The 26945-nt window shown below is 54.9% G+C and overlaps 2 protein-coding genes and 1 long non-coding RNA gene across 4 annotated transcripts; 1 reads left to right on the forward strand and 2 right to left on the reverse strand.

Annotated features, from left to right (window-relative positions):
• Positions 1-4613: 4613 nt before the first annotated feature.
• On the reverse strand, positions 4614-14538 carry DRG2 (developmentally regulated GTP binding protein 2). 2 transcript variants are annotated; one of them, XM_044433757.1, is made up of 13 exons: positions 14429-14538; positions 12836-12996; positions 12126-12215; positions 10991-11051; positions 10324-10414; positions 10127-10199; positions 9366-9456; positions 8371-8468; positions 7593-7669; positions 7111-7199; positions 6921-6979; positions 5699-5752; positions 4614-5348 (listed from the first exon to the last, which is right to left on the reverse strand). In XM_044433757.1, the coding sequence occupies exons 1-13, from the start codon at positions 14490-14492 to the stop codon at positions 5262-5264; spliced, it is 1095 nt and encodes a 364-aa protein (XP_044289692.1). In that variant the 5' UTR covers positions 14493-14538; the 3' UTR covers positions 4614-5261. The 2 variants fall into 2 exon arrangements, with proteins under 2 accessions (XP_044289692.1, XP_044289693.1); XM_044433758.1 differs by lacking the exon at positions 14429-14538 and having other exon boundaries at positions 12841-12910.
• A 177-nt stretch (positions 14539-14715) lies between these two features.
• LOC123025061 lies at positions 14716-21253 on the forward strand. The gene is made up of 2 exons (XR_006415053.1): positions 14716-15256; positions 19879-21253. It is a non-coding gene; the product is annotated as an uncharacterized LOC123025061 (long non-coding RNA).
• GID4 (GID complex subunit 4 homolog) lies at positions 16491-25367 on the reverse strand. Its single transcript, XM_044433509.1, has 5 exons — positions 23750-25367; positions 23466-23573; positions 22753-22854; positions 21170-21300; positions 16491-20592 (listed from the first exon to the last, which is right to left on the reverse strand). Exons 1-5 carry the CDS (start codon positions 23798-23800, stop codon positions 20529-20531), a joined length of 456 nt encoding a protein of 151 aa, XP_044289444.1. The 5' UTR covers positions 23801-25367; the 3' UTR covers positions 16491-20528.
• Positions 25368-26945: the final 1578 nt, after the last annotated feature.

Consider the following 26945-nt stretch of genomic DNA (forward strand, 5'->3'; position numbering starts at 1 on the left):
CGGCGGCGACCCCTTTGGTCGCCGCCCTTTGGTCGCCGCCCTTCGGCCGCCGGCCCGAGGCCGCCGGCCCCGGCCGTTGCCGCGGCTTTGACTCCGCAGGGCGCCTCCAAGACCCGCCCCGTGGCGCACCGCGCGCGCCCGATCACCTGGGCTGGCGGGCGGCGCTCTCCGGCGCCGCGTGCGGCCGCGCTGGCCGGTGGAGCTGGCTGCCGTCGAGGTCGCAGCCGCGTGCGTCTGCCTGCATTCGCTTGCCCGGGAGCGGCGTGATGCTGGGGGTGGGCGGAAGCGTCTCTTGATGCTGATCAAGAGGCAAACCGGGGAGGAAACGCGGAGCCATCGTTCGATCAGGAACTGCAGCCAGAAAAACGGGAGCCACCGGCGAGCAGGACTGCGGGGAGACAGGCAGCCGAGGATCCTGGAAGGGAATTCTGCCTGGGTGCGTCCAGCAGCCGGATGTGGCGGGGTGCAGCTGGGGTTGGAGTGGCTCAGCACGAGGCACGGCTCCCACCTCGCCAGAGGCTCGCCAGGGGTTCCCCAGCGGTCCAAAGGATACGCAAAGGATGCCGGGGGCCCTGGGAAAATTAGGGAGGGCCGGGTCGCAGTTGCCAATGCAAGCGTGCTCTTTGGGGAAAACGGCTGCAAATTCCTGCACTTGTAAGTGCACTTGAAAACGTGAAAAATGTGCATTTGGGGAAATGTGCGGTTTAAACACATGTATTTTAAAAACGCAAGCACACATTGCATGGCTTAGTCAATGGGGATCAGCGGGTGCCTTTGGAAAACACACACAAAAATGTGCATTTTCCCCATTTGGAATGTACACTTTCCACTTGAGTAGAGAGAAAAACAGCAAAAGGAAGAGCGACACAAACCAAGCTGGGGTGCCGGGGAGCTCCGAGGATCTTGGTGCGCTCAAGTGTCCTGGCTCTCCCACCTCGCGGGTGCGTCGGTTTTAAGATCCACTCACAAAGTGACTGCATTGTGTGTTAATCCAGCCCTGCTGGACACACAATTCAACAATGAAACCTGGCACTCTTTGACTAAGATGAGCTAAGCTCATGTTGCAGTTCATCGGTGAAGCTCACCGGTGACCCCTGGCCAGTCTGGATCACCTGCCCCACGGGGCTGTTGTGGAGGATAGGCTATAAACACGGACGATAAAAAGCCCTGTATATTGTGTGCACTCTTCTTAAATATCATTCATGGCTAGGAAAGTTTGGGGTGAGGGGAATTTCAAATTTCTTCAAGCTACAGAAGGTCTCCTGAGAATGTTGTCTCCCTGAATTAACAGCGACTCACTTTTTCCAGTGTGGAAACACGAAAGAAAAGGGCCCCTTCCTCATTTATAAACTGAATTGGATCATGACATTCCAAGCGCATCCTCCCAGGAATCCACGCCAATGTCACTGTCATATTCTCACCCTGAAACTTGGGTGGAAGGGTCCCAGCCGAGCACGCAACAGTGCAGCCAAAAGCCCAAAATGAAGCGCCGATTCACACAACAGAATTCCAAATCTGGGCAAGAGTGTGAGTTTGAGGGCCCCTGTCTCTTGAGGAGTAGAGAGGGTTAAGGGGAGGACATTTGATTGGCGGGGGCGGGGGGGACTCAGGCAGAAAGATTCATTGGCAGCAAAGCCCATGTGGGCCCAAAGCCCGCTTGTCTAGAGGGACCCAGTGCAAAGGAGGCCTCAGAGTCTTGACCTCAGCAATGGTTCCTGGACTGCAGGGGGGAGTCCTGCAGGGATGCCAGAGACCCTGGGCTCCCAGCGAAAAATCCAGGGCTCCAGCTCGGTGGGCCTTGTCCCAGCTTGGCTTCTGCACATGGCTGGAAATGCAGCTGCTACGGACAATCCACGCTGCTGGCTAGTGAAGCTGGTTTTGCAAAAGCGAGGGGGGCCAAAGAGGACGTGAAAGGGGGCGCTGGAGTGGCACTGGGGGCTGGCATCAGTCTGCCCTGAGGCTTACCTCTGGGAAAGGACGCGGTCCAGCGGTCCTACCCTAGGCGCTCCCCAGTGCAGGCATCAGTCCCACACGCGCCGGCCTCCCCTCCGCCTCCGGCCCGAGGTCCAGCCTTCCGAAACGTGCCAGCCCCGCTCCACCCAGAGCAGAGCTGCAGATGCTCATCCCCGTGGGCGGGCGAGGAACCGGCTCCGTGCGCCCGCGGCCCCCAGGCAGCTGCTGCCTCTCCCCAGGCAGTGTTCTCGCGCGCACACACGCACCGGGTGCCCAGCCAACGCCAGCCCTCTCTCCTACGTCACGGCCGAGGAGGGATGGTGGCAGCCCCGGGTCAGGGCGAAGCTTGCCCGGCCCACGCCGGCAGGCTGCCCCACCGCCTGCCCGCCATTGAGCTGGGCGAGCAACCCCTAATTTCTGCCTTTTTTCTCTGGGAAATCAGACACGGGCTGGCCTTCTTGTTCATGCGAGAAGTGGGCTGCTCCAGCAGCCTCTCCAGGGCTCCCGAAGAGTCCCATCTCCCCTTGGGATGGTGCTGGCATGACCTTTCCTGCTGAAATTTCCCGGGAACTGCTGGTAGCAGGAGGCAGGATGGGCAGAGCATCTCAAGAGCCGTTGCACAAACAGCCGCAGAGTGAAAGCTGCAGGGCGGCCCGTGGCGGAGCGGACGGAGCCTTCGGCGGTGCGGAGGCGACCGTGTGGGATCAGGCGGGGGCTTCCAGCAAGCGGAATTATGGCGCTCCCCCTTCACAGTTTCTAGGCTAGAGAAGGGCATAAACCCGGGAGAGGGCTCGTGCATTTAGGATCACGCAGCCAAGGGACTGTTGCCCCAGCAAGTGCCGTATTTGCCGCTGTAACACAGTCGCAACGACCCTGTGGTTACATTTCGCGTTCCTCTGTTTTCCCCAGCCTTTTGCAGCCGCTGGCTGGCGGATTTTAAAATTCTTAATAAACCGTGCCTGCTGGACCGGCTTATCCAGTGCAGAGCGGCAACTTTCTGGGTTGGGATGGCTTTCACTGGGACGTGGGAACGCAAGATACAGATCCGGGGATCCCTCTCTGTCTGTCGCCAGCTGGGCTGCTGGCGGTTGTGGGTCAACAAAGCGGGCGGGCGGACCTCAGGGATGCGGGTTAACTGCCTCCCCCGAGGGCCGCCCGGATCGCATCGGACAGACAGACCTGCCCCGTGGCCACGACCCCGCGCTGGGCGCCCCCCCGCCGGCTCAGCTGGTCCGGGAACGGACAGATCTCGGCATGAAGCGTCTCCGGCCCGGCGCCCCTCGGACCCAGCGGGCCGGGCCACGCCGCGCTCCCGGCCCAGCCTCCCCCGAGGGTCGCCGCGCGGGCGGGCGGGCGGGCGGGGAGAGGGCAGGGGCGAGGAGACCCCTGCGCGCGGCCTCGGGCTGTCCAGGGGGCGGCCGGGCTCCCGCACGGGCGGCGCGGGGGCCTCCCTCCGCGGGCTATCGCCTCCCCCCCGCGCCAGGTGCGCGCTCACCTGTGCTGCCCCCACCTGGGCTGCGCTGCCGCGGCGCCTCCCTCTGCCCGCCGCGCAGCTTCGACGGCGCTCTCCTCCCCGCCGTGCGCTCGCCCGGGCGGCGCGCATGGAGGACGCGCGGGGCTTGGCCTCCCGGCACCGCTGCGAGCGCCCCGGAGCGCAAGGGCGACGCGAGGCGGGCGGCCTCCCGCACCTGCTGCCGCCGGTGGGCCGGCCTCCCTTAATGGCCCGCACCTGGGAAGCGGCGGCCCGCGGCACCTGCGCGCCCCGCCTGGCTTTCCTGCGCGGCCAACAGCGCCTCCTCGGGGGCGCGCCTGGGTCCGGGACCCCCTGCGGGAAGCAGGCCTGCAGCCCGAGAGGGGCTGTGGCTCTTCTGCCCAGCCTGGACTTCGAAGTACTTCATACCCGATCCCTTCTTCGGCAGCAAGGAACCCGAAGTAGCTCCCCTAATCCCCCCTCACCATCTTGTCTCGCCGCCAACCCCACGAGGGAGACTATGTGCCCAGTCCGGCTGGCCAGTCACCCCAGGAACTGCCCGAGTGGGGAGCAGAAGGCGACTCCCCGTGGCCGCAGCCCAGCGCTTTCAGGGCCGGCTCTCCTTGTTTTAACCAAGCCAAATTTATGGCTGTGAGTGGCTGTGGGCGCCATTTTTTGTGGCGGAAGCGGGTGCAAAGCAAGCCACCCGGCGCACAGGGAGAGCTGGATCCGAGCCTCGTCCTCGCCAAGCCAGCAGGCCCAAGGGACGCCGGGGGGATGGGGCTCAAGGCCACCAGGAATGCTGCCGACCGGAGCGTGGGAAGGCCTGGAGGAAGCTGCCAGCTTCTCGTGCTAGCCTGCACCTCCGCCTTCAGCAAGAGAAGTTCTTCTTGGCACTGGGACAGCCGTGACCACGGAGGGCCGAGGTGGCGTGTCCCTGCCCCACTCCTCTGGGTCCGGCAGTGCGAACAGGGGCAGAGTCATAACTGTGGGGCGCTGTACTCTGTTCAGGGAGTGACCACAGGTAGGAAATTACAATGGCGGGGAGGGAGGAAAGGTCAAAGCGAGTGGCCCGGGGACCGGCCATGCAATGGAGACAGGAAAGAGGCGGGAGAAGGCGCAGGACAAACACGGGAAGTACTTTGCAGCGATTCAGGAACTTCCTGGACAACTTTTGACTTGCCGGGAGTTTGGAAGAGAATTAAGAACCACACTTTATTGCAATCGAAGGAGACTCGGGGTTCGGGGGCCCCCAGAAACACAAGAGGGACACCCTGGGCTACGGCCGCCCGACGACAGACATGCCACGACGCACGATTTCTGCAAAGCCAGCCTCGCTTCCCCTGCCTGCACAGAGGAGAGCGACACGCCCTCTCTCGGCGAGAGCACAAACACATCCGCGGCTCTGCGGACTCGACCGACGGACCACCGGTCCTTGACTGCCACCGCTGGCGGTGTCCAGGCCACGCCAAGATGTGGACGGGCTGGACTTCTACTGGGGAAACGCAGGCAGTGTGCAGGCCGCCTGCCTGGAAGGGGGGAGGGAGGGGCAGGGGCCTGTCTCCGTGCAGAGCGGAGGCTCCTGGACACGAGGCGGCCGGGACCGGGGCTCGCCCTCCCAGAGCATCCAGGACGCGCCCAAAAGTGCCCTCCGCAGCTGGAAGGCAAAGGTCCCTCTTGCTCATCAGCGCTTCCAGAATCCTCTGCACAAGCTTCATGGAAGCCTGGCTGGGGCAGGGGGAGGGAAGAGGGTCTGCTTCTTGGGTCTTTCCGCGAGTCGTGCTGGAATCCAGTGCAGGGGCAGGAGCGGGTGCTGGCCGTCGGCAGCGCGGCGAGGTTACTTCTTCACGACTTGGATGACGTCCTCATGCTCCATCAGGTGGCCGAGCCCCACTCGCTGGGGGCTGTACTTGGTGCTGGTTCCCTTGAAAGCCAGAGAAGCGGTTTTAGCAGGCCCGCGGGGGGGGGGGCACAGAAAAGGGCTCCCCGCTGCATCAGACCCCGCAGAGGACGCCCTCTGCCGCAGCTGAGCCCCCTCCAGCTCGCAGCTTTCTCCGGACCTGCCGGGCCATCCTGCGAAACCTCTGCTCTGTCCCCACCTGTTGGCCTAGGTAAGAAAGGCCCACCTGGGCCAGACTCAGCTGCTCCCCAGTCCAGAGCACTGGGAAGCTCACCGACCAGGCCAGAGGGTGGTGGGGAAGCAGGGCCAAAATATCCGAAGCCACCCCCCGCCCCTGCATCCAGCCACTTTTCCTGCCTCGCTCCAACACTTACCCACACCAAGGCGTACTTGAACTGGCTGGCTAACGTCCGGTGGATCCTGTGACACTGGAGGGTGAGAAGGTTCGGGTGAGCCGGAAGGTGCCTGGGAGGGGTCTCTGGCCAGGGTTTCTTCCCACACCTGTGGCTGGGAAGATCAGTCCCCAAACGACAGGGCAGAGCAGCCGCCTGCAACGTGGGGCCCTCCGAATGCGTTGGACTGCAAGTCTCATCTGCCCCAGCCAGCAGGGCGAGACACACCCAGCGAGGGTTCCCGCTGCAGGCGCTCTCCTGAGCTCCGGGCGCACCTTCCCCACCAGCCCAGGCCTCAAACGCACCCTCGGTTCGCCAGGTGCCACAAAGGCCGCAGCCCGGCCGCCACCTCGGCCCCCGCCCCGAAGGCAGCATGAGCGGTTCCGCCACAGCCCTGGCTGTGCCGCCGGGGTGCCCGAATCGCCACGGCAGAGGGAATCGTTTCTACGGGGGGCAATTAATGACGGTGCTCCACGAGGGACCGCTGCTGGATCGTGGGAACGCACGTGCCACTTCCAGAGGCAGGTGTGCGTAAGGATCACCCCCCACACACAATGCCACAGGTATGCGGGAGGCTGCCTTCCGCCAGGTCCCCACCTGGCTCAGCACTGCCCGCTCTGGTGGACACCAAGTTCCCCAAGGTCTTATTCTGGCACGGAAACCAGCTGGCTGTGCAGGCGGCAGCTCCTTCCCGGCTCCAGCTTCTCCCCGGCTGGGGCCTTCTCCAGGTTTGGGCTGCATCTCCCACTGACACTGCCCCTTGCTCATGCTGGTTGGGGGTGGGGGGCGCTGGAGTGCGGCCCCTCTGGAGGGCACTGCGCTGGGACAGGCTGGTTGGAGCACAGCGACGTCGGTCGATGAATATTTCTATAGTCCATCAACCTGCTACCGTTTTGCAACTAACGCGTTTTTTCTCTCTCTCTCTTTTGATAAAACATCTCAGAATCATGCAGATTCTGATCATCTGCTTCAAGAGAGCCACGTTTTAGGAAATAATTCCAAACAGCGAGCATTGATCAAGTAACCATACAAGCAGCCCCCCAAAATCACAGCGCCTTTTTCTACCCGTTGCCTTAAGAGGAGTTAAGAGGAAGGCTGGACGTAGGTTCGCTGGGACGGTCTCAACTCCAGAAGTGATAACGGGCCAGGGCAGGGACAGATGACCTCAAGGACACCCCCTGTGGTTCTTGGACTCAGTGCTTACCACGTGTTCCACACAGGCACCTTTCCGTAGAATGATCGCATCCGAGAAGTCTGGTCTTTCTACAAGGAGAGAGAAAACGGTCTGAGTCAATGGAGCGCTACGAATTCTGGGGGCCTCCTCGCTTGCTCTTGGCCCATAATATTCCCAGGATGGCGTGTTGTCTGGCTCAACAGCCTGCTGTTCTACTTACGGCCTCTTTTCTTGGTAAAGATACAGGTAAGGGCCAGGTATTCCCACAGCATCTCCAGAAGGTAATCCAGGTTCAACTTCATACCACAGCTAAGGAGACACATGCAAAGCTACTGCTGTTATTTATTTAATTCCTCAAGTGCCCGACAGCCCAAGTTCTCCCTGAAGGCAGTTTGGACACTTCAGTTAGGGCTGGACAGAGCCACAGGAACCTCATCTTTGATCGGCTGCTTTATATTAATATTGTAATATTAGTTGTTGTATTTATGCTGTTCTGGTTGCTATTTTATCGCCGTGCCCTTTTCAAGACGTCGCAGTGACCCAAGAGCTACTGGGGGGCATGTGGGTTCGACAGGTGAGTGAGCGAGCCGCTTGAGGGCGGCAGTCCCGGTTCTTGCGCCACAGAGCCTGTCGCACCGGGCAGCACGACGCTAAGCCAGCTGCGCGTGGGCAGCGAGGTGCAGGGCTTGGGACGCGCCTTACCTGATCACAACGCTGTGGGGCTTCCGAGCCAGGCGGTCCACCTCCTCCATGGAGATCTGGTCAATTTTGTTATAAACCTAGACCCAAAGGAGGGGGTGAAAGGAGCTTCAGTGCAGCTCCTTGGTCCCTCTTTGCCGCCGCCCAATTCTCACCAACCACCTGAGTTTAGTTAGATCTGTCGGCCTGGATCCCGTTTTCCTTAAAATGCCAGGTATGGGGGCAGAGTACATAATCAGAGCAGGAGTGGAACAAAATGTTTTTAACATCAGGTAGGGCAGCTGCTGTTCATGAGATTATAGATGAGAGAAGTCATATACAGCCGAGCGATTTTGTATTTTGGGGTGGGTGGTCTGGAAAGCAATTGGGGGGTTGTGAGGTTTACATCCTTTTATCCCTGGAGGCATCTTCCTTTTGCAGGGGCTTGTTACAGAGGGCGGGGTCCCTTCTCCCCTCCCTCTTTGCCCGCATGCCGCCTCTTCAGCCGGACGGGCTAGGATCGTGGCCTCTCCTTTTCCAGAGGTCCGGTTCTCCCAGTGTCCGGCACAGCATGGGCCTGTGTGTCCAGCTCCGGCTGAGGGCATCTTGCGGACCATAACCGATCCAAAGCACGGGGCACGGCTGCTCGGCCCCAGATGACGCGCACGGGGCCCGGACTGCAGCGCACGGCCCGGAGCTTTGCGGCAGAGCTCGCTGGGAGGGCTAAAGGAGATCTCCGTTCCCTGCGGGACCCCACCCCCCCGCATTATGTTAAAAACTGAACTGCTCCCCAGGCACTCACATAAAGGCAGGGCATGTAGACTCTGTTGCCAACGATCACGTCTATGAACTCATCCGGGGTGCAGTCTTCCCGGAACAGAACCTCTGCGTTGAAGATTTCTCAGGTGGGCAGAATTAAGGTTAAACGTGTCACACCTCCTGCAGGGCCAGGACCATGCGCTCTGGTGGCCAGTTCGCCCAGGGTGGCCGAGAGCCAAGTTCTGGTGCCCAGGTGGCCAAAAGGCTTGCTGCGTGAGCTAGGACTGGCCAGTCCGTTGCAGCAAGGCCTACCTCACAGGGCTGCTGGGAGGAAAATATATGAAGGGATGGCAAGGAAGACATCGCCTGTAACTCCCCGAGCTGCTTGGAGGAATGCCGAGAGAAAAATCAGGTAGTTTGTTTAGCTAATACATTTGCTCCTTGCTCAGCAGGAGTTACCCCTGCCTCTAAAAGCATTTTTTTAAATGTCCTGACTGATTAAACCAGGACTCGGCCAGTTCGCGGACTCGCTGTCACAACTTGCCAGGCCTCTGCTGTGTCTTCTCTAGGGGAGACAGGTGGCGCTGCTGGACGTGTGGGTACCGGAGTCCCCTGGAGCAGGCCTGAGCTCGGCCTGCCGAGCAGGAATATCCGAGTCCGGCCCGCTTTGAGCAGCAAAGCCTCTCCAGGTGAGAATCCCAGGAGAGCCTCAAATCAGGCCTGCGATACTCACACGCCGCTCGCCTGCGACGGGGCAGAAGCGATGCTGCAACGCGGGCGGCGGCCTCGCACCGGGACAACCCGTTTGCTTTTGCAGCCAGGCAGCGCCTCTGTGTGGTCTCGAGCAGAATCCTCCTGCCGAGAGCGGGGGCTGAACCCGTGCCCCGCTGTGCCTGGCGGAGGGGCTCTCCCGCTCTGCCAAGCCCCTTCCCGCTCGCCGAGGTCGTTACCAAGGCAGCCACCCAGGTGCGATTTCCGTGTGTGTCTCGGGCAGCCGGCTCAGCAAGGCGGAGGCCGGAGGTGCCGTGCGAAGGATACTGTATTCATGCAGGATGAGCTGCACCAGCTTCTCGGAGCACTGGGTCAGCGTCACCGTGGAGTTGAAAGAGATGCCGCCTCCCTTCTTCGGCTGCAGGGCAGGAGAGAGGCCGCGTCAGTGTGCCACCCCTGCTCGCAACACCGCCGTCACTCACCCGAGCTGGGCAGGCTCGGCCCCTGGGCCAAGGACCTTTCTCATCCCTCGGGGCTCCTCCACCTCCCCGCTTCACCCCCCGGGAGCCTCGCGTGAGATTTCAGGAGACGCAAGAAGAAATGAACTGGCTCGTGTCAAAGATGAGACAAGGCAATGAGATGATCTGGATGAGGAATATAAGCAAGCCAAAGAAAGCTTACGCGCCACTTTTCAGGGGGCACGTTGGTTCCCAGAATAGGCCAGGGCTGTTCTTTTGGCCTCTGAAATTGCCTGGGTGAGGGACGTGCCAATTCCTCCCCGCAGGCTGAGAACAAGACACCCCTTGCCATGGGGCCTGAAAGTTCCTTTCCCCCACTGCTGCAGTGTCAGTCGGCACAGCGGTTCTCCCCACTCCGTTCGGGCAGTGAAGCTGCTTCAGCAACGCAAACGGTTTTGTCCTGGCAGCGAAGGCAGCTCTTGTCTAGGGAAAGACTGGAGAAGGCACCCCAAGGCCCTGATCTCTGGTGCTCCTCGCAAGCTCCCCTGGCATCCCTTCAAGGAGCTATCCTGGCTTTCGGGCGCGGGGAAGTTCCCCGGCCTTCCCGTGGAGCCCGCCCACGGCACACACCTTGAAGTAGATGTTGGGCTTCGTTTTGTTCAGCCGGATGCCCACCGATTCCAGCTCCTTTTCCAGCAGTGCTCTGTGGGGGGACAGGAGGGGTGCCGGGTCACCGAGAGCCATCCACCCGCTGGGCCAGGTGCAGGTTTGCACGTTATTCGGCCAGCCAGGGGACGGCTCCCCACTTCCCCAGCCCCGGTACGGACCGCTGCACTTCGCCCTTTGTGGCGTCCAGCATCATGATGACGACGTCGGAAGTCCGGGCCACGGCTATCACCTGGCGCCCTCGGCCTTTCCCTGTGGGGCAGAGGAGGGAGGATGGAGAATTATTTTCTAATGTGAAAAGTGCCCTAACTCAGAACGGAAACCTTTGACTAGGGATGAGAGAGAAGCCTCAGCGGATTCAAACGAGTTTGGCTTTCTGTGCATTTGACCTGCAGGTTTTGCAGCACACAAGTTTTTTCTGAACTGTGCAGATTTTGCAGGGCAGTGCTTCACTTTTGGAATCGCATGCAAATTTGGTCACAGAAAGTGCAAGGAGACTAAAGATGGGTTTCCCCCTCATAGGTTGGAGCATGTATTTGTGCAAAGACACGTGCTTGCACATGCCCACTTATGAAAGGGCGCACTTCTGAACACAAATTCAAGCAACTGAGAAGAATCCGATTCCACGGACAAGAGGATGACAGAAAGAAGGCTCCTGAGAATCTGGGAAATACCGATGGGATGGATTTAAGGAAATCTGGACACGCCTCTCTGAGCAGGCGCCAGCTCATCCCTCCAGGGAACACGAAGGGATTCAGGCTAGATGGATCCACGCTGAGGAGACCTCACAGCGCATCACTTGCCATCAAAGGCAGAACGAGGCCCCACCTTGTGCGGCTCCTTCGATGATTCCGGGCAGATCTAGAAGCTGAATGTTGGCTCCCTTGTACTGTTAAAAAGAAAGTCACGAAGAGGCGTATGAGAAGCAGCCCCCCGCTCCACATGCACCCCTACGTCGCTGTGTGGAACATCTCCCCTCTCCCCCAAGTCTCAAGCCCTGAAGCCCAAAGCGTGCAGATCGGTTTCTTCATTAACACCGTTGTCTGATTGCAACTTTTTATTTGCTGGGAGACGTGCATTTCATTAAGGGTTCATTTACAGAAGCATAAGCAGATGTTTGAATGGAGGCCAGAAGAAGAGTTCTATACTGTCCCTTAGCTGAAGCAGCCCAGGGGGGTTCGTAACAATTGAAGCCATAAGACGCCACATAATAAAATACAATATAGCCTTTTTGAACTACAGTATAAGACACACAACTCAAAATAGCACTGCCAAGATTTAAGTCAGTCACAGATTTAAAGCAAGATACAGAATGACTAAAACACCTAAGAAAATAAGATCTTTTCACGGTGCTGAGAAGAGCGCCACTCCCTCTAGCAAGCTCACGGTGCAGTTACAAGCTCTTCTACAATACTCTCTCATCCAAAATAAGGAAATGCGTGGGCAAGGGGGTGGGGGATGGCAGGCATAAAAGATCCCCATTCCAGAGGCGAGGCAGCTGACGCCAGGCGCTGGCTTGGAGCAGCGGCAGCAATGCAAATGATATCTGATTTGTTCTTTCGGGCGAGATGGCTAAGCAGCCCTGCCCCATGGTTAAGGCCAGCCCATGGCAGAACTGGGGGCTTGGATCCAGCAGCCCCTGTGCAGAGAAACCCGAAGGCAGAACTGAAAGCCTGGGCGTGGACCTGGGGCTGAGCATAAGCGTCACCTGGGCTACAGAACTTCCTGCCTGACAGCCACAGCTGGACATCTAGGGACATCCTGAAAAGAGAACCACACGCTGGCGCATGGCCTTCCTTGGTTTAACATTTGGCAAACAGAAAAGTGACCTGAACTGCTTTCAAATCATCAGGAATGTCTCATTTAAAGAGAAGCTCAGAAAAGGAAAAGATGCATTCGCATGAGCACCAGTGTCCACCGAGGCCCACCCCTGGCAGGGACAATCCCACGGAACTGCACTGACCTCGATGACTCCAGGGATGCAGGTTAACGTGGTGAATTCGTACGAAGCAGCCTCGCTGGCCGTGGACGTCATTAAACTCAGAAATGTGGACTGAAAGGGAAAGCAAATGCATTAGCAGCGGGGCTTAGATCTCAAGCGAGGGAAATGCCCTGTGGCTGGACAGATAAATGAGCCAGCTGATGGGAACACCCATCTGAGTTATAAGGTGATTGTTCCGTGCTGCCTTTCCTAATTTATTTTGATTTAGTGATGGGCTATAAAACACGCCTGCCTTGCATAAGCATTGGTTCACTCTTTTCCTTTCTTCATTTAAACATACTTTATTGGAAAAAAAACCTATTTAAATATTAAAAAGAGAGAAGTACAAATGTAAGGCAAAGCTTTAAAACACCTTTAGGTATATTCACAGACAGAAAAATGTGGAATACAAAGAAAATATGATATTTTCCGTTTAGGGGAGATACAATGTTGCCTCCCTCTCAGGGACTTTGTCACCCTAAAATTCAAGTTATGCCCTCTATTTCTTTCTCCTGGACTGCTTCCTAGCTTCTACCTGTCTCCTTCCATTGCTGTGCTGAAAATGTCATTTCAAGACTCAGCCTCTTTGCTATAACGCTTTCATTGATCTTAGTTGTCTACCTTTCCTTTCTTTTCTTTGATTTCTGTTGCTCATGTGACACAGAGACAGCAATTCTGCACTTGCCACTGACCTTACCCACAGAAGGAAAACCGATCAGCGCCACCCGGGCATCTCCCGATTTCATCACATCGAAACCTTCACCTTTAGCTGCCGCTGATTTCGAAGGTTCCAGCAGCTGAGCTCTGTACTTTGCTAGTTTTGCCTTGAGCAGGCCGAAGTGGTACTCAGTAGCTGGGAGAAAGAGGATACCATAAACATCTATCTGGCACCGTATTAACAGCAAATAAACTAGCAGAGATGGAATACAAACATTGAGCGTTACTTCCATATGGGCCAGTGGGGTATATGATTATTTGGATACATTTCAATTGAGCTTTGGGCCAAAATACGGGACTGAGATTGCTTGGTGGATGATCTATGGTAGGAACTGGATGGGAAGCATACAATCTTATTCACCCTCTTGGATCTCTGGACAGCTGTTAAAATTTTTCAGAATGTCTAGCAGAGCTTGGGCTTGGTGGTGTGGTTTTGTGGCAATTCCTGTCTTCTCCATCAGTCTGCATCCAAAAGATGGTGCTGGGGGAATTATTGTTCAAGATTATGGTCTTTCACCTGCGATGTCCCACAGGGATCTATTTTTCTCCGTGTGCCATTTAATATTTACACGAATGTGCTAGAAGAGTCCATTCAGAGACCTTAAGATGCCACCAACACGCTCAAGACACCCACCTCAATTACTCTTTGCCACCTAACACCAAGGGAGCAGGCTAAAATCATGAATGGAGTTTCGGTTCATTAACAGGATGCACAGAAGTGAACTAGTTGAGCTTAAGCTCAGAGAAGCTGGAAAAGCAGCTCTGCAGAAAGCCAGGCGCAAAGATTCCAAAAGGGGTTGCACTCTCCTTGAGGGATCAGGTTTGTAACTTTTGCTGTTCCAGGATATTCAGGTAGCAGCTATGCACAATCTTGCATAGAGGGGCAGTTATGGCCCTGCCGGAGTTGCTCTGACTTGGTGACAGTCACCCATGCTTTGGTTGCATTCTGTGCAGACTAGCGCAGTGGGCTTTTCATGGGGCTAGCCCTCAAGATTGTCCAGAAACATCACCTGGTGCAAAAAGTGGCAGCCAGCCTGGATCATGAGAACAGGGCCACATGACACACCCATCCTGCAAGTCGTGCAGTGCTTGTCCTTTCTTCTCCAGGCAGAACGCAAGGTGCGCTCGTTCACCTGTACGCTCCAAGCAGGTTAGGGCTTGGCAGTCGAAAGGGCCACTTCCCTCGTGATGAGGCTGCCAGGGTACAACCAGCAGCACGGCAGAAGAGCCTGTCCGGAGGGGCCCATCTGCTCAGCACACGCGAGTCTTCTCCTGCTTCACTCCCAAACTATGTGCTCTGGACGGGGGAGGGGGATCCAGGGCCGCGTCCCCACCTGGCCAAGAAGCTCACTGGGCGACTCTGGGCCAGTCCTGGGCCCTCAGCCTGGCCTACTCACAGGGCTGTTGTGCGGATAAAATGGAGGGTTTACAGGGAGGAACGCAGGCGGAATAAACACGTAACAACCAGCCCGGAGAGCTGCACCTGTTGAGCTCCTGCCTGCCAGTCGGCCCCTTTAAAGCACAGGAGCCAGGCAGGGCGCCCTCCTTCCCGCGGTCGGGAGCCCCACCTTTGTTCTTCTGGGTCCGGGCGATCTCCTTCTCGATCTCCGCGATCTTCTCCAGGATCCCCATCGTGGCACCGCGAGCGGAGAAGCTGCAGGGGCGGAAGCGGCGGCACCGGAAGTGGCGTCACGAGGGTCGCGCGCAAAGGCGTCCCCCGCCGACCAGGGCAGGCGCCTCTTGGTTCCGCCCTCTCCGGAACGGTAGGGCTGGCGCACGCGCGCCCGCTTCCGGGTCGAGGGCTGGCGGGCGCGCCCCCCCTCATGCTGGGGCCGCGGAGAGGGGCCCCCGCCGGGCTGCCGTGAGCGGCCTCTCTCGGCCTCGACGCTCGTCCCCCCCCCCCCATGCTGGACTATCGCGCCTGCTTTCCTCCCGTCCCCGGCACTGGCCTACACGGCAGGGCTGTTGTCCCGCCTCTCCCGCTCAGCTCAGCGCTCCCCCATCTTTTACGCTTTAAGCCCTGCTCTGGTTCTGAGTGAACTGGGCGTGTTTCTCTTGGAGAGGCCCGACTGGAAACAGGGTAGCGCTCCTCGGGGGCTTGAAGGGTTGCCCCGCGGAGGAAGGCCAGCATCTTTTCCTGCTCATCCCGTAGTGTAGGACGCGAGTGGCAGGTTCAAGTGACAGGAAGCCCGACTCCGGCTTGAGATCAGGAAGAGCCTGAGTAGCATAGCAGGAAGAGCCATGCCTGGAAAGGTCGGAGGCTCTCCCACTCCGGCAGCCTTCTAGATGCAGCTGAGCAGCCCCCTGAGAGGGATGGTTAACTTGTACCCTCCGGCCTCTTTCACGTCTATGATTGAGCCTCCTACTCTCTCTTGGCACTGCACGGCTGGATACTTGTAAGTACCTCTTACCTTCACACCTTATTCCCTATTTCTCATCCTACACTACAGGGCTGTTGTATGCCCACTGTTTGGCTACAGCCTCCCCCACCACAGCCTCCCCCATTGGACGATACTGCAGAGCTGTCCGAAGCCACACCACCGTCCCTACAATACAGGGGGATCTTACAGAGTATTTGTCCTTTTCTAAGCCACCCCAGGGCTGTTCTTTCCCGGTCCTAATCCCTAAATTACAGTGTGGGGCCAGTGACGACTCTGCCGTGCACTCGAATGGGGTCTTCTCTCAGGCAGCAGTTGCAAGATGGACAGAGGGAAGAGCAATGTCTAAATGGCATCTCAGAAAATTTCTATGAAAAGTCCGATCCAGGAACCCATGACACGTTTCTGGCTTACATCAACCTGTGGCTCGCAGGCAGAAGCTTTGAAACCAGGAAAGCAAGTGGATTTAACTTGTTTTTGCTTTTGCCAACAGCTGGTGGAGCTCAAACGCTGTGCAAATGCACTCAAGTAGCACATTAACAACATTAAATTCTCAGACATTTAGACAAAAGGTACATCCTTTCCCCCACCAGAAGAGCTTATGTTGGGTGTAGTGGAGGCACCTCCTTTCTGCCTTCCCTCCCATCTCCGGATCGGGGAACAGTTGGGTGCCAGAACCATGTGGCACTGCACTAGTGACCTCTTCGCATCAAGACCAGGCAGGCACCTGACCTGATCTAGCCATGTAGATCCTGAAATCATATCCAGCAGGAAATGTAGCAGAGCTTCTGCTGGAAAGCAAGAAGCCGGTGTATCATTTCTACATTTGCTCTAACAAGTATGGGGATACACCCGGGCAGCAGTCAAGGCAGTTTGCAGTTGGATTCACACACTGCAGCATTGCATTCCCCAAAGGACTGCCAGCCGGCTTACATTGTCACATCAGTGAGATCAAGATGGAGCATCCAGGAAGGTGCAAGGAATGGGAAAGAGTGCCACGGATCAGCCTTTCTGTTGATCACATGACTAGCCTGACACTGCATGGCCTAAATGCTTCCCAGTCCACGGAATGAACCGAAGAATTAAACAAGAATTGCTGATAAGGGTTTCCAGCCTAACTTGCAGACAGTACGAGTGTTTCCCTTTTTTCAAACCACAGCTCTGCCTATACATTGTAAAATAAAGGTCATTCTGATGGCCCACTCCAACTCTTCTCCCACACCCTTGGCCAAGAACACACACAGAGCCTTCATTAAATACATGTTCTTTTAATTTGGACACCGATAACGCTGGAAAAACTCACAGTCGCTTTTCTGAAATCATCTATAAATACTCTTTAATACTCTGATTTTCAAGTTAGCTTTTATAAAATCTTTTCAGTAAGACTTGGAAGCTCCCACCTCAGAAACCTCTGCCTGTGAAGCCCCATCATTCTTGTCTATGAGCACCATGCAGCCATGAATCCTGGTTTTTGTTACAGCATCTGATAATTTATTGTTGGGGAGCAGGAAAGAAAGATTAATATTATTTTAAAGCTCTATTTCACACAGTGAAGCATCTTTTTTAAAAGGCTGTTTTTTCCTGACCTTTTCATCTTTTCAGTGCTGTATGATGTCTTATACAGAAGCGTTTAACAAATCAGGTTTAACAAATAGGTTTTTATCAAAGAATAAGGGCACCCTTTTCCAAATATCACAGCCATGGCTTTTAGGAGAGGTTTTTGGGGCCCTGGTACCTCCAAGTGGCTTTCTATTGTATTTGTTCTATGTTACCCAACTCTCCAAATTAGAGGACCGATCCTTCCATGCAATGCCAAATTTGCATAAAACATGCTACAATGAAATGGAAAGACGCTTAGTATTTTCAACAGCTGCTTGGAAGACTGAATTACAGCAGGTGCGCTTAGACCAGTTTTAGAATTTAGAAGATACCAGGTTTAAAAACATTGCTCAGGCAATGAAAATAAAATTGCATGGAGCTGAAACACATCCAAGGACCTCTGCCCCGCTCCCTGCCAAGCACTTTCTCTGTTTTTGGGTTCGAGTCCTCATCCCTCACGTTTCCCTGCCATCATCTCCAACTGCTTTTGAGAACTCCCCTCAGCTTTAAGACCACTGAGACAAGAACTGGAGGGTTGCCGCCAAAAGCAGGAGTGCCAGCCTGAAGACCCCCCTGGACTGGGGATTCCATCTGCTGTTTTCCGGCCCAAAGTTGTGACTGCATGGCCCAGGGGGCTGTGGCTGGCTTCCTCTTCCTTTACGATGAAGTGGACAGAAGGAAAGCGCTAGGATTGGCCACTTCTGGTATAACATACACAGGACCTTTCGGGGTGGGGTATGCAAGCTGCTTGGACTTCCAGAAACAGTGGGATTCTCCGGTGCACGCTCCCCCTCGCACCCAAGCATTTCTTCCTGAACGCTGTAGCAAAGGTGTCCAAAGAGTACAGACTGGCTGTGCTTCTTCTCTTCCTGTTTTGATTACATGCAAGACCAATTTCGATGGCCTGAAGGGATCACTGGAGAATCGCTGGCTTCCCTTTTTAATTCAGGATGGGAAGTGGGGGGAGCCCTAATATTACGTCCCCTTAAGCCAAAGAAAGCAAAGGCACCATTAACTGTCAGTCTTTCAAAAGGATACTGGCTTGTTCAAAAGTAGAAAGAGAAGCAAAGGGGAAGAAGCTACAGTTTATCGTGGGAAATAGTCTGGGGCCTTACTCTCAAAGTACTGAAGAACCTTTATTACTGTGTGAGAACAATGGAAAGAGTAGCAAAGAGGGCCACAAGCTCTCCATTTCTTTCCCTGCACTACAGAAGCACCCGGTCTTATTCCCTACACCTATTAGCAGAATACGACCAAGCAGGATGAAGGTCAGGTTGGACATCACAGAGCTCCCTGCAATGAAGCAAAGGAAACATCCACCTGACCTCAAAACTCAAGACAGTGACCCAGCAAAGCACATCCATCTCCTTTGCACGCACACCTTCAGTGCTTCCACTCAAATCCACTGGGATGTTTCTGCCGTGCTTCCGTGCAGTGTGGTGGGGGACGGGGAAGAGGCGGCATTGGCCTGGAGTGTTTTGTGACGTTAATGGGAACGTGGGACCTGAAATATATACGTGCCAGCCGAGAGTCACACACTTCTGTTGAGGCTTCAGTCTGCGATTCAGCCACTGCAACGTACAGTACATGGTTAGAAAGCAAGCAAGCAAGCAAGCAAGCAGCAAGTCTGAATTAATTGAAAAATTCAACACTAATCATGAGGGGTTTTGCTTTTCCTCCCCTCACTTTGGAGAGCGTTCTGAAAACAGTCGGTGACCTTCTTCTGAAAGATACAGACAGCACCACGCATGCTGTGCTCTGGAAATATTACAGTTCCGCACCTTGGCAATACAAATCCTACGCCATGGAAAGAAGGCTGCCATGATCCACATGATGGTTGTCAACCAAGCGACTGTGTACCACACGGTTTTCCTACCATAACCCAGTCTGGCTTCCCTGGCCACTGGAGGAGAGCAATGGAGTCCTGCTACGCCCCCGGGTGACCGCCAAACCTGTGTTACGTTTCAACTACATACTGCCTTCCCAAGTATCTACACCTAGATGCCTATCATTCAAGCTATGGGGGCTAGAAACCTGCTCTCAAACCAGTCAGGACTTAATTCCACACCGATTCCACACCCTGCATGTTCTTCTGTACTCCTTCCAAGACCGTCTTGCAGACAGAGCCCCGGATGTACAGAGAAGAAACTCGCCCGCCGTCCCAAGTACCATGTCTACTTTCTGCAGTCCCACTCATTGTGAATGACAACAGTGTCACAATATTTGAGGAGTGGACTCGAAGCACCCACAATGCACCCACATCTTTGGCCTCTCGCCTGGATAAAATACCAGTTCGTTCTGAGCAAGCCCCCTTGCCAGACTTGTTTTCAGCTACCCTGTAAATTGTAGGCACCTGAGGGGACAGGCAGACGGCTTTGCAAGGGCAGATCATTTTCCTGCAGGACGTGGACCTTGCATGATCGCAAGTTCTGCCCCCCACCCCACAAAACCGAGTAGCGGGGTAGTTGCCACTCCTCCCGCCCCGTGCCAGCAAACAATATAATCAAGACAACTCCAAAGTACCCTCCGCAGAGGAGTGCCAGGTTAAACAGCATCTGGACTAGCACACACATACACACACACAACTCCACACACAAAAGTTTGGCACGCAAGCCATAAGTTTCTGAACATTTCCAAGTCCAAGGAGAGTTGTTTATTTTTATGGAGGCTTTTTTGTCTGCGAAATTCATAGCAAACATCAAAGGTTTCTGCCGCACGGGGAGCTGGAGCAAGTGCCGGAGCTTGGCTGTCGTGCCCCCGGTCAGCCTTGCTCTGGGATGGGTGCCTGTCAGCACTGCTTGATGGTTACACAGAGAGATCGCCACCATCAGCCAACACTGACTTCCACTGCTCTCGCCACAGGGAAACAGCAGCCATGGGAAAATGTGAGGAGGAACCCTTTATGCATGTGCTATACAGTCCGAGGGGTAGTAGGGAAAGTGGGCCTTAAAATTTACCTTTTTTATCCTTTAAAGTCCTTACAGTTTCTTTGTAAGATCAACAGCTTTGCATAAGCATGATTATGTTTCCCACTCCTACAGACTGCGTTATTTCTCTCCGATGTGATCGAGACAACGGCCCATGTCTCCGTGACTGGCTAACATTCCTGAAAGATGCAGCATCACTAGCCGACAGGAAGCGACGCGTGGCTAGGCCCTTTCCGCTTGGCCCACGGCCTCCTCAGTGGATGCTGCAGCTGTGAGCTGGGCACACAGAAGCCTCAAGCGCTGCTCGGGCTCCGCAGGAAGGAGCACCTCTGGATGACTGCTCTGAAATACAGCCCATGGCTAGAGCAAGGGGCAGGGGAGACATAAGCAGGGAGGAGCTTATGTTTTCTTCTAGTAGGAGAGAATCCATCTAGGCGCAGCCATTTCCTCCCCCGGAAGGGCAGAGGAGAGGACTGTCAGTGATAAAGAGACTAGCTGTGCAAGAAAAGTGCATTGAACAGTAGCTTTAAAACCAGATTAAAGGATCAGTTTGCCACACAGCTGGAAGGAGGATCAGGCCACGGCAGCCCCGTGGGGTCTCATTCCTGCTCGCGCACCAGCCCAACACTGGCGGGAGAAGAGCCTGCGGTCCCCCGTCCCGGCAGGGCCACCACAGTTGTCCTAACAGAGCATGCCCCCTCTCGCACGCCTGCGCTCTCCCCGGCCCCACTGGCCATCTCTTGGTGCCGCTCTTGGTGTTGCTGTCACCGGAATTCGTAGATGGGGGCGCTGTACTCGGGAACGTGCGTCAAATTCAGGGATTGATACCTGGAAGGGGAAGCAAAGGGGTTTCACTTGAACGGCCCTTCCCTTATTCCACTTCCTGTCGGAGCAGCAGCTTGCAGACTCGGTACCATTTGTCCGCTCTCGCCCAGAGCGGACCGATCCAGTTTCCCCAGTAATGTGCTCTGAGCCCCGCGAGGGAGGCAGGACCTTGGTCCGGGGGGCGCTCGGCCAGTCTGGGGCACAAGTCGAGCGCGCTGAATTGGTCTTCTGCCACACCACTGACTGCAAGACTCAGAACGTGTCAAATATGCCTGCAAGCAGGATACCTGACACAGGCAGGTGGACTGGGTTTCCGTCAGTCATCTCCACCCACAGTAAGTGTGTTCTAGTGTTTGCTTTTACCCTTCTAACATGATTTGAAAGCCACCGCTTGAAACAGTGCAAAGAGAAAAAACAGCAGGCATGTTTATCCATTTTAAACCCAAATTAGTGGCAAGAAGCTACACAGCGCATTGCATCCCTTCCACGGGCTAATCAAACCTCGAATCCCAAAGTCCGAAAGCCAAGTGGAAGAAGAAAGCTCTCCTGCCGGCCCTCCGCACGGAAGTTAGCCACTTACCATTCTGAGCTCCTGTGATAGTAATAGCCCTCTATAGATGCTGCAGATTTCTGGAAGCATATGTAATAAAAACCAGCAAAGGAAGCGCCGCTGATGTCTTTGATGGTGTGATCTGGGACCAGGAATTGTTCCTGCACGAGAGTGGACAAGAATACAGAAATCAAGAAGGAGCACAGAGCCCTCTTCTGTATCTCACTGTGGAGTTTTCTGGTGCGATCCTTCTCATTGGGGAAAAACCATGTCTAAAAATGCTCCACTCTGCAATTGATTCCAGTGATGGAATTAACTTGGTTCAGTCCACCGTCCTGAGGAAGTGTGTGCATCGACACACAGCTCAGGACGTGTGCCACAGTCAGCAAGCTAACAGTGCTCAGGCCCTTCAGTTCTCTCTTCCCCTCCTCCCTTAAAATGTCAACAGTACAAGGGAAGCAAATGCTACTGAGCTGCCATTAAAAGATTGTAAAAGAGTCTGATAAAAATGATTTCTAAAGCAAGCTATGAATATGATATTAAAACTTAAGTGTGTTTCCCCTAATTAAATACGTATTTACTGGATTTCAATTGTAAGCCATCCAGAGACCCACTGGGTATTGGACAGGGTAAAAATACCCAAACAAACAAACAAATTTACCTCATTTTTTAAACCTAGGCTGCAACCCTATAGACACTTACCTGGGAGTAACTCCCAATAAACTCAGTGGATATTAATTCTGAGTAGCATGCATACAACTGCACTGGGAAAGGCACAAGTGTTTGTATAGTGAGTATAATTAATGCGGGGTGCTTTTTCATCGAAGTTTGAAGACATGGTAAATCAACCCTCAGTCTATTTAGGGGAGTGGAAAAACTTCCTTTCTTGCACAAAAGTTTCCAGTCAGTTTTGTTTCTAGAAACCCCACAAAACTGCTGCGCCGGGTGCCACGCGTGCTTCCACCGCTGGTGGAGTATAGGAGACCCTGAGGCACAGGCACAGACAATGTCACCCAAGGCTGTTGCATCCCGAGCTCGAGTCACAGGGAGGAGAAGGAAAACACACTAAGTGGAGGCTTCTTTGACCCTTGCAGGGCCCGTTGATGACTTCCAGGGCGTCTGCCCTCCCAGCTGGTTGTGATGGAGAAAACAGCAACAACAACAACAACTGTGGTACGCACCCACCAGCTTCCATTTGCAGTAACCAGATAGAGAGCACGTGGCCCTGGAAAAGTCATGACCGCTTAGACTCATACAGTGAGGTAACCTTACACTTTCTAGAAGCAGACAGGGCTACATGTGCCCCCAGTGATGCTCGGGACCCCCGTTCTGATGGTGAGGGGCATGTGCAGCGAAGGCAAGGGGGCTGCAGAGCTGCCCTAGCCGGCAGCTTGAATTTCAGAGGCGCTAGCCATGGTGCTGAATGATGGAGCCCAACAGGTCAGTACTATGGGTGGCACCTTTCTCATTCAGACTAAAACTGGCATAAACCATGCTCCTCGGCCTCCAGGGGACGCTCAGCGACAACCCCTCTTTGCTCACAACCAAGATGCAGCCGGAGCCAAGCACATCTGCCGTGCAGGTGCTCTGCAAGACACGCACAAAGAACTCACCTTCCACCTCATGAAGACGAAGTCATCTTTCTTCAAATCCTCATAATCAAAGTCATCAGAGTTAAATGTTTTTGCGTACTGGTAAAAGGCTGGGAACTTCCCCTGGAAACAAAGAGTGAATGCAGCTGCTTGGCTTTGGGTGGCTTTGAGGACCTGGTGGATAATCAGCCCAACTCCGGATGCAACCCCTTGAGGCAACCCCTTTCCAAAAGGGAATACAGGTGCTCCCAACCCACCCACCCTGCTGACCGAAGCAGGCTGAAAGCCGAGTCTTCTGGGGCAACTGCTCTCAACCGCGGCCACACCTAGCAGCAGCCTGCGAGGCCACCAGCAGCTTTCCTCAGGCAAGAGCCAGTATAACAGAACAGGGAAAAAATCTAGAAGCAGCACTGCATGAGGCAAGGTTCAGAGATGATGTATCTCTTGCTCCAATGCCCAGACAGAGAGCTGCGTCAGCCTGCTGCGGTAAAATAAAGTGAACACCATGCGCTGCCATCCATGCAAACCTGGGCCACAATGACTCTGATAACCTTTTCAGTTTCCAGAATTCAGGCAAGGCAAGGACAAGGCTAGATGTGAGCTCTTCGCTCGGGCATCTAGTTGTTCTGGTGCCAAGCGCTCTTGCAGATGTCATGCGCCCCCATCTGCAGCCCCAGGTGGTACAGCCCAGACATGGGTCACCATCCCTGGAAGAGCCAGGCCAAGGAACTCACCCAATGTTTACGATCTACATCTTCATCTGCATCCCACTTCCGAGTTAAAAATGGATGCTTTTTACTGATTATCTCCCCTTCAAAGAAAGTTGTAAGTGTCGGATACTCCTGCGAGTGAGTGAAGCAGAAACAGAATGATTACAAAGCAATCACTGGCAAATTTCCCTGCCTTCACTTTTTTATTTTCTTGAAAGCTAAATGGGGAGTTTTTATCAAAACTCGCAAGGAATGAAATACATAGAGTAACATTCTTGGCCTAAAATACTTCTCCATCAAGCTCATACCTCCGTAAGGCCTTTAATCTTCAAATATCCGCAGAGATAGGAGTTTTCCATGTCTACATGCTGGAAGACAAAGTGAAAAGCCTCCTATGACTCTGTGCCCAGAGCAAGAAAAACGAGGAACATCAGCAAACTAAACCCCAACTACTAAATGGCAATCTAGGAACATCCAGAGCTATAATGTGAGGAGCAAATAGGAATGAGAAAGATATCGGGATATTGTGGAGTGAGACCTTTACAAAATAAATACTTTATTATAACCGTATGTTAAATATAGCCACATAGTCATACATCTGTAAATAACACAATTAGAACATTATATCTACTATTCATCAGTCCATTTGCGCGCAGATTAGAATCTGGCACCTGCAGAGCAACATCAAAGCCCACTTCGGCCTGCATCATGCGAGGCCACATAGCCAGTCAGACTGCTGGAAGCGGGCAAGTGGGGTGCAGGGAGGCGGCAGCGCTTCCTCAGTCCCCGCGACGGCTCTCACACTGCTCGAGATCAAGGCACTGGGCCTGCGTCAAGACTCTCTTCAGCTTCCCCTGGCTGATCGGTAGCCATGCATTTCTCAAGCCAGCCACAGACCTCCCCTGCATGGTGTGCCAAGACGCTGGGTGCCGTTCTGATTCTCTGTTCAGAAAACAGGCAAACTTCTCAGGTGAGGCAGTCTTGAAAAGAAAAGCCAAAAAAAGTATTGCTTGTTTCTAGGTAACAACAGGTCTGGGTTCCAGTCTGTTTAGGCACCTGCCCTAGTAAAGCTGGGAGCATTTCAAGCATGCTTGTGTTAACTTTCTATATGTCTGCCTCTAAATAAATCCACTTTTGCATCTTTGTCTCTTCTGTTCTATCACACTCAGCCGCTTATGTGAAGCCCTCTTCCTGAGCAGAAACGCTCCCACAAACGTCTGAAAAGCCTCTCCATTCTCTAGTTACAATGGAGCTCTTGCAAGTAAGTCCACCAGGCTTACCAGTTTGTACTAATTTTCACTAGCCTATTTATCCAAGCATACAAGCAATGATAGCTTGGGAAAAGAAAAAGCTCAACGCTCCCTCCTTCGGTTCAACAGTGTCCTCATCTGGCCACCTGGAAGTAACCCCTACCTGTCTCAGACAACCAAGTAGGTCATGACCTATGGGCCTGTCATCAAGCCACTTCCCCCACTCCCGCAAATGCCTTCAGCAAACAGCTCCAGTTCTAGCTGAAGGAGGTGAGCTCTGATCATTCTGTCAAGCAGGTGATGGTGCAGAGGTTGGCACCTAAGCCACAAAAGAAGCAGAACGCTTCGGGAGTTGGATCCGTCTAGCGTTCTTGATGCGGACTTGCCACAAACGACTTGCCAAAGTTCAGGCAAGAGGTTTTCCTGCCTGACCTTAAGATGCTGGGATTGAACCCTCCCTGAAGAAAGAACCCACAACAGCCTCACAAAAATCATCCTCATCATACCACTGACAAATATAGCACAGAAAGCAATGAAAGACAATGACCAGCGGTTGCTATTCGTGGCTCCTGACCTTATAGCTGTGGCATGATTTGTCTGTTCTTAGGCTCCAAGAACTGTCCAAAGTCACATTACTGAAGTTTCTGTGGCAAATGCGAGGCAGGCCTGGATCCAAGTGCTGCCTCGATGGGAGGCTGCCCCAGAACCTGCAAACCATTTTGAGCTCTTGCAAGGTGAAACAAGGTGCATGTGCAACGCAAGAGCAGGAAAAAGTCACTTGGCTGCATCAGTCCAAAGATCTGTTCCAGACCAGCATTCTGCTTCCAGCAGTAGCCAGCCAGAGGCCTCCAAGGAACTCCTGTGCAGGGTGTCCAGGAAATGCCTCTTATAGAAGGTTACAGGTACAAATTACAGCTGACCACCTCAGAACAGATCTCCAGAAATGGCCCATGAAGTTATTCTGGCAACACATGGAAACAAAGGCAGCCATGAAACTGTCTTCCGCAGTTCGACCCTTAGTCCACTGAGCTCAGTAGCGTCTACTCAGTAGCAGCAGCAGCTCTCCAAGGCCCTTTCCCAACCTTATGTGAAGAAACCACAACCAAATCCAGAACACTATGCATGTGGGCGCATGCACCACCACCACTCAGTTACAGGACACAGGGAGCTGCCTTATCGCAGTGCAGACCTCAGGCTGCCTGGCAAATTCCACACAGAGACTGAACCTAGGTCCTGAAGGACGTAACATGAAGGGCCCTGATGCTTTATCAGACAAAAGCCCTGACTGTTGCCATATTCAGTGCCCACAACAGCCAGTCAGATGCTGGAAGGAAACGCTCACAAGGAGGACTCAGAGTCCCTGTTTCAGCCCTCAGCATCTCCAAGAAGGACTAGGAATGCATCCTTTCCCAAACTCTGAAGAGCTCTTGCTGCCAGTCAGTATACCTTCAAGACACACATTATGTTGTCTACTGCCAAACAAGGCCCTTCTCAAAAAGGTGTCAGCCTTGGGTACCATCTGAATGTCACTGTGAGCTTGGAGGAGGCGAGGGAGCAGAGCAAGACCCGAGCCCTGCACTGGCAGCCCAGTCTCCGAAGGAGCAGGACAGAGAACCGTGCGCTGTTCTGAAGAGCCCTGGAAAGGCTGTCCAAGCCCAATTACAAGGCTGAGAAACTGCAAGGCAGGGCAGCAAGAGCCTTGCCGTTGCTGCCCATCCACGGTCGACAGCCCCCGGGCAGCAGGCAGACAAGGCTTCTGCCCACCGTTTCCCTCCCTGTGGCAAGACGTGCGGCAGCTCTCCATAAACCGCGGTCCTTATTCCCCGTTTCGTGCTTCCACCCCGCGCACCGGCTGCCTCCTTTTGCTAGCCCTGCTGCAGGGCCGCCCGGTGCCCGGGCTCAGCTGCTGTTTCGCAGAGCAGCCGGGAGACAGTTCTCTGTCCGAAACGCTGCCAGGCCCGGTGTGGATGAGGAACCCGAACGCGGGGAGCGGCAGAGGCCGAGCGGTGCCCCGGGGAGCGGCGCGCGCGGAGCAGACGCCCAGCCACAGCCGCCCGCAGCACCGCGGCCGGAATGTCGGCCCGGGGCCACGGAGCCCGCCGCTCGGGCCCCTGCGCGGCCGCGGGGCTCGCCCGTGACGCGGGGCCAGCCCGCAGCCGAGCCGGCGCCGCGGGGGTGCCGCCGGGGGAGGAACGGGGGCGCGGGGCGGCCTGCCAGCTCGCGCGGCCCCCCGGCACGGCGGGCGCGGGACGGC

This window comes from Varanus komodoensis, unplaced genomic scaffold (genome assembly GCF_004798865.1).
Source record: "Varanus komodoensis strain SLA01 unplaced genomic scaffold, ASM479886v1 scaffold26, whole genome shotgun sequence".
NCBI classification, from domain to species: domain Eukaryota; kingdom Metazoa; phylum Chordata; class Lepidosauria; order Squamata; family Varanidae; genus Varanus; species Varanus komodoensis.